The sequence below is a fragment of the Sorghum bicolor genome, chromosome 7 (assembly GCF_000003195.3).
Source record: "Sorghum bicolor cultivar BTx623 chromosome 7, Sorghum_bicolor_NCBIv3, whole genome shotgun sequence".
NCBI classification, from domain to species: Eukaryota; Viridiplantae; Streptophyta; class Magnoliopsida; order Poales; family Poaceae; genus Sorghum; species Sorghum bicolor.
The window spans coordinates 11,186,546-11,193,769 of record NC_012876.2 but is presented as its reverse complement, the minus strand read 5'-3'; the positions used below and the strand labels follow the sequence as shown (position 1 = coordinate 11,193,769).

At 41.7% G+C, this 7,224-nt stretch overlaps 1 protein-coding gene across 1 annotated transcript; it reads left to right on the top strand.

Moving 5' to 3' along the window:
• On the top strand, positions 1,838-6,314 carry LOC110436843. The gene is made up of 2 exons (XM_021464414.1): positions 1,838-2,216; positions 6,120-6,314. Exons 1-2 carry the CDS (start codon positions 1,886-1,888, stop codon positions 6,137-6,139), a joined length of 351 nt encoding a protein of 116 aa, XP_021320089.1. The 5' UTR covers positions 1,838-1,885; the 3' UTR covers positions 6,140-6,314.

Sequence of the window (7,224 nt, the reverse complement as noted above, 5' to 3'; positions counted from 1 at the left end):
CGACCACTCTTGGACCCCTGATGGGCCTGGGCCGGGGCTATATTGGATTCCCAAAGGAAGACTTACACTTGATGTGCTTTATCCAGCTCGTGCAGGAGATAGAGATAGACACAATTCTCGCAGAGTTAGGGTTCTACCACCGCCGCATACTCTTCCCCTCACCTTTGCTCAAGCTGTTTCTGGGACTGGTATGAATCATACCAGGAACTCTGGTAAACGTAGGCAGGATGAGTGGATGGAGGAGGATGACCTGCTGGGTGAGGACTTGGGGGAACAAGATCTGCGCCACCAATTGATGAGGACTGGAGGTAGGTGTGCGGGAGCTCCAGAAAGGGGGGGTTTCAAAGGCCGGAGAATGGAGATATTTGGTGGTCAGAATAGATATCAAGGTGATAGAGATAAGGAGAGATTTAGGGAGATTCAAAACCAGACCCCTTCCTACTTTGGACGAGGAGAAGCTACAAGAATTCCTAACCAGCAAGGGAGCTGGGGTGGTTTCCCTCAACACACTTGGAGCAATACACACAATATTCGTCACCAGAACCAACATGGAAGCTGGAATCGTGGAGAGAGATGGTCCAAAAGTGATCTGGGAAGTGATGGCCCCCGGGACAAAGGAGCTAGGCAGGCTGAAGGTATGAAATCTAACAAACCTACTGAGATTAAGTGCTTTAGATGTCTGGGCTCGGGTCATCATCAGTCTGAGTGTAATGAAGAGCCAGTTTGTTACAAATGTAAGCTTAGGGGACACATGGCAGTGGATTGTAATGCTTTTGGTGGCAAGAAGCTACAGATGTTTGGTTTTGGTATTCCAGGGCAGGGTTTTTATTCTTTTAACATTCCTGAAACTAAAGCCAAGGAGGCTGCTGCTACTAGTATTATCACTATCTTAGAAGGGGATGCTTCTGAAGAAAAGCTTGACAGAGAATTAAAACACTTGGTTCAAGGAGACTGGGATTTTAAAGTCAGGAAAATGGACCTTCAAGAGTATTTAGTTATCTTTCCTGACAACAAATCATTGGAAACATTTTCTAGACTCACCTGCTTGGAAATGTCTTTATTTGGCCTGAAAAGCAAAATTGAGAAATCTTCTATTAATCCAGCGGTTTCCTCTGTTCTGCAAATAGTATGGATCAAGATACACAATGTTCCAGGATTTGCTAGAGATGTGGAAACAGTTAAGGAAATCACTAATCTTGTGGCTGAACCACTGGTGGTAGATGAGTTGACTCTGATTAGAGACGAACCGGTGAGGGTGAAGGGGAGATGTAGGAACCCATCAGCTGTAAAAGGATATATTGAGTATTTCTTCAATGGAGAAGGTATTAATCTGAAATTTGAGGTGGAGGATTCCCAAGGGGGGACAAAAGGAGGAAAAGGTGGACCTCCTAGACCACCTGGTCCGAGTAAACCTAGTGACTTTCATGACAAAGATCCTGATAACCACCACAAGGGAGACAAAGGTCGGAAATCGAGCAGTAAGTTTGATAGGATGGGGAAGATTGATAAAGAGGGAGACACTTATCAAGATGACTCCATGGAGGAGTTAGTTGAACCAGAGTTTTTGGGAGTCACTAATACTCAGAGTACAGAAGACAGGGGTGTTCCTTTAGCAGCTTTTCACCCTGATATTGGATTACTGCAGATTGATAACAATCAGCCCAGAATTAAGGAAGGAGCAGAAAGCTATCCTGTCACATTGGAGAAACAAGGGGACAAATTCGGGTCTGGATTTGTGCTTGAAGACCAGAGGAAAGACACTGTAGTTGTTCCAGTACCCTCAGATTCTCAGTTTATTGTGCATGGTGCTGATGGTCCTTTTTTGATGGAGAAATCAAATTGGCCGAATCTGAAGATAACTGAGGTACAACATGAAGAGTCTCCAATGGAATCTTTAACTCAAGAAAATGTTTTTTCCCCAGAGTGTGGACTTAACAATGAATCTTTTGTGGAACATAAGTCCCCCCAAGCTATAAGGAAAGGTGGGGGTGAAATGGAAGGGGAGGATCTGATGGATGTGATTTCATGCCAAAGTAAAGATTCTGATTTGGAGGAGAACAGCCAGGGGTGGCAGCCTTCCAAGTCCAAAAAACCAAAAAAGCATATGAAGAATCGAGTTGTGGTTGCTTCGAGGACTAGCAGCAGGATTTCAAGGGATGGGATTCCTATTGCTGAGAAGGCCTCAAGGAGAGCTATGGAGAGGAACAACATTTCAGGTATAACTTCTAAAAATCCTTTTACTGTTCTAAATAACACTGCAAATGCGGCTTTAGCTTCTGTTATTAGTGACTTGGATATAGATATAGGGAATGTGGATGAACAACTAGATGTTTTTAAATTAGAAGAATTGGCTAGAGCGGCTATAGCAGAGGCTAGATATAAAACCTTTCTAGAATCACAGAAAGCTAAGGATGTCCCACAGGGGGGTGATTTTGAGGATCTAACCATGGAGGTTATTTCTAATCAAAACAGGGAGTGTTCTGACTTTCTCTCCAAGGGAGGAGAACTGTTAGGCAATCCTGCAGATGATCAAGATGTGATTACTTCAACAAAACAAAATGAAGATTCTATTTTGGAATGCTAGGGGGGTTGGGAAATCTCATAGGAGGAAACTAGTTGCTAACCATGTTACACAGGAGGACCTAGATGTTGTAGCTCTCCAGGAAACTATTAAACAGGATTTTGCTGATGGGGAGTTGAAGGAAATGGCAGGGAACAAAGCCATGGTGTGGCATTGGATTCCTGCCAAAGGCCACTCTGGAGGTTTGGCTGTAGGTGTTAATTCTGACATTTGTGAAATTGAAGATACTAAATATCTACAATACAGCTTGTGGATTCTTATTAGAAACAGGTTGAGTAATTTTAGATTTTGGGTGGTAGACATATATGGTCCAGCTCAACACGACCGTTCTGAGGATTTTATTCTGGAATTATCTGATAATTGTGATAGGGAGAACCTACCTGTGGTGTTGGGTGGGGACTTTAACCTCATTAGGAATAATAATGAGAGAAATAAAGGTCAAGGTGACCAAAGATTGATGGATGTTTTCAACAATTTTATTGGGAGATTTCACCTGAGAGAAATTTTTGTGGCCGGTTCTAAATTCACGTGGTCTAACAAACAAAAGGATCCGACACTAATCAAATTAGATCGTATTTTAGTCTCTGATAGCTGGGAGTTTAAGTTTCCTAATTGTCGGGCTTGGTCAAAAGCCAGGGTTGGCTCTGACCATTGTCCCTTGATTCTTGATTCTGGGGAAGTTGGCAATACTAGAGCGTCCTATTTTTCCTTCAATGAGCAATGGCTGCTGCAAGAGGGTTTTGGTGAGATGGTTCAAGATAGATGGAGGTGGATCAGGGGTGCTTATTTATATTCAGACTATTCTTTGGATATTTGGCATGGGTGCCTGCTTAAACTTAGACAATTTCTTAGAGGATGGAACCTGAAATGGAAAGGTGCTCAAAGGGCCAATAAAGATTGTATTACTAAGAGGATACAAGAGCTGGACATTGTTGCTGAGGATAGACTTCTTTCTATGGAGGAATGGAATGAAAGAATAAGGTTAGAAGATGAACTCGATAGTTTCATCAGACTAGAGGAAATTTATTGGAAACAAAGATCAGGCCAGAAATGGGTTCTGGAAGGGGATGCTAATACTAACTTCTTTCATCAATTTGCTAATGGTAGGAGAAGGAAAAATACTATTGTTTCTTTGGACTCTGATCAAGGAGAGATCAGGGGACAGAAGGAGATCACAGATCATATAGTACAATATTATAAAAATCTGTTTGGCAATAGTCAGCCATGTCAGATGAAGCTGAACTCCAACTTTTGGCCACATCGTTATGTTCTATCTGAGGTTGATAGCACTTATATGGTGAGGAATTTTGAAATAGAGGAGATTAAAGATGTCATCATGGAGATGAGAATTAATTCGGCTCCTGGACCTAATGGCTTTGGAGTTTCTTTCTTTAGGAGTTTCTGGGAATCTCTTAAAAAAGAAATCTGTGCCTTATTTGATGATCTACATAAGGGGCGCTTAGACATTAAGAGACTAAACTATGGAGTAATTACTCTAGTGCCTAAGGTCAAGGAGGCCAACACTATAAAACAGTATAGACCCATCTGCTTGCTTAATGTGGATTATAAATGGATTACCAAAGCTTTGACTAACAGACTAGTCCCTATTGCCAAACATATTATTAACCCCAACCAAACGGGCTTTGTTAAAGGTAGAAATATTCTTGAAGGGGTAGTAATTCTGCATGAAGTTTTACACGATTTAAGGAAATCCAAGGCCCAAGGGGTGATTCTCAAAATTGATTTTGAAAAAGCTTATGACCGTGTGCGGTGGGATTTTTTGGAGCAAGTGATGGTGGGAAGGAATTTCCATCCTAAGTGGGTTGCTTGGATTATGGATACTGTTCGAGGTGGGAAAGTGTGCATCAATGTGAATGGTGAGAGAAGCAATTATTTTAGGACCTATAGAGGGTTAAGACAAGGAGATCCCCTTTCCCCTCTTCTTTTCAACCTGGTAGCTGATGTTCTGGGGGTTATGCTTAATAAAGCTGTGAGTAAAGGCCATATTAAAGGTGTCCTAGAATATCTTATCCCAGGGGGGATTTCCCATATCCAATATGCTGATGATACTGTCATCATGATTGATGGGTCAGACCAGTCTGTTACAAACCTTAAGCTTATTCTATATTGCTTTGAATGGCTGACTGGACTTAAGATAAACTATCACAAAAGTGAAGTTTTCGTTTTTGGTTATCCCCAACTGGAAAAAGAAAGGATTGCGAATATGTTAAACTGCGCTTTAGGGTACCTTCCTCTCAAATATCTTGGTATCCCAATTAGTGATCATCACCTAGGAATGGGGGCCTTTGAACCTGTTTTCCAGAAGATGCTCAAGAGATTAGATCCTTGGAAAGGCAAACATCTTACTTCAGGAGGGAGACAGATTCTCACCAACTCTTGTCTTAGTAGTATTCCTCTTTACTGCATGGGTTTTTACTGGTTGGTGGATGGAGCTCACAAAAAGATGGATGGCATTAGAGCGTCTTTCCTTTGGCAAGGTGCGGATGGAAAATTTAAGTACCACATGGCTAAGTGGGAAATGATTAGCAGACCTAAAGACCAAGGTGGTCTAGGGATAATCAATACTAGAATAATGAATGATTGTTTACTGGTAAAATGGATTTGGAAAATCCTGCAGGAACCTGATGAGCTATGGTTTAAACTCATTAAAGCCAAATACCTTGATGGTTGTAATTTTTTCTCTGCCCCAAGGAAGGGAAGTTCACAATTTTGGCAGGGGCTTCACAAAGTTAAACATCTTTTCAAGTGGGGGGCAATTTTCAAAGTAAGAAATGGTCTAAATTGTAGGTTTTGGCAGGATTGCTGGTTATTGGATGTGCCTCTAAAAGTTGCGTATGAGGATCTTTTCATACTGGCTAGGGATCCTGAAGTAATAGTTGCTGATTGCTGGGCAGATAATGATTGGTGGGTGGATTTTAAAAGAACTTTATCTGTTAAGGATTTTGAAAGGTGGTCTGAACTCAAGGAAGAGCTTAATAAGATCACCTTAGAGGAGGACAATTCAGATATCGTTACATGGGCCCTGGAAGGCAAGGGCGGCTTTTCTACCAAGTCCCTTTATAGGTTTTTAACTGATGGAGGTATGCCTAGTAGGGTGGCGGGATATATTTGGAAGTGTAGGGTCCCGATGAAGATAAAATTCTTTTTGTGGCAAATTTTCAATAACAAATTACAATGTGCTGTCAGCTTGGTTAAAAGGGGTTGGAGAGGGGGTGATTCTTGCTGTCTAGGGGACGGGAGTGAATCTGTGAACCATATCTTCTTTGGGTGCTGCGTGGCCAGGATGGTCTGGGGTTTTCTCCAGGAAATCTTTAAGTGGAATAATTACCCGACCTCTCTTAAAGATTTTTCTGAATCTTGGACTCAAGGCAAGGGGCCTTTACCTACTAGGTTGATTTTGTTTGTCTTTGCAGGTTTCGCTTGGGCCATCTGGATCAACAGAAACAGGATGGCTATTCAGCATGAGTTTCCAAAGTATCCCTCTGACATCATATACTCTGCTGTAACATTTATGCAGAAATGGAGTATTCTGCTTAAGGAAGATGATTGGGCTCGAGTCAAGCAAGTGAAAGACGACATCATGCTATGGATTGGAGATTTCAAGCCCACGGTGTTCAGCTCTACTGATGTCGTTGAAATCTAGTGGCTGGTTTAGCTTTTGCTTACCTCTTTGTGTTGCTGAGTAACTGGTGTTCCCAGTAGTTCTGTTGGTTTTGGACGGTTGTTCAAACTTCAAACTCTGTATGCTATGCTTTCTTAAAAGCAGAGGCTTCGCCTCCTTTAAAAAAAAAATCTCCCTTTGATGCACCATGAAACCAAGGAATTGTCCTGCCGATACACCAAATGCACACTTATTAGGGTTCATCTTCAAACCATGCTTCCTTGTGCATTCCAACACCTTTTGCAAATCGGCAAGATGTTTTGTGAAATCTCCAGACTTAACCACTACATCATCAATATAAATTTCCACCAGCTTGCCGATGAACTCATAAAAAATAAAATTCATGGCCCTCTGATAAGTAGCACCAGCATTTTTCAAGCCAAAGGTCATGACTATCCATTCAAACAACCCAACATGACCAGGACATCTAAATGCAGTTTTTGGAATATCTTCTTCAGCCATGAATATCTGATTGTACCCTGCATTGCCATCCATAAAGCTGATGATCCGATGTCCAGCCGTAGCATCAACCAGTAGATCGGCAACTGGCATTGGGTAACCATCCATCGGTGTAGCTTTGTTAAGATTCCTGAAATCAATGCAAACCCGAAGCTTCCCATTTTTCTTGTAGACTGGAACAACATTGGAAATCCACTCGGCATACCGACATTGCCGAATAAATTTAGCTTCGATAAGTTTGGTTATCTCGGCCCTGATATAAGGAAGAATATTAGGATTACATCGACGAGCTGGCTGCTGATGTGGCCGAAATCCAGACTTGATGGGTAACCGATGTTCAACAATTGATCGGTCTAAACCAGGCATCTCAGTATAATCCCAATCAAAGCAATCTTTATATTCCTTTAACAGATCGGTTAACTGCTACTTACACTCAGAATTTAACTTAGCACTAATAAAAGTAGGTCTAGGTTTATCACCACTACCTATATCTACCACCACT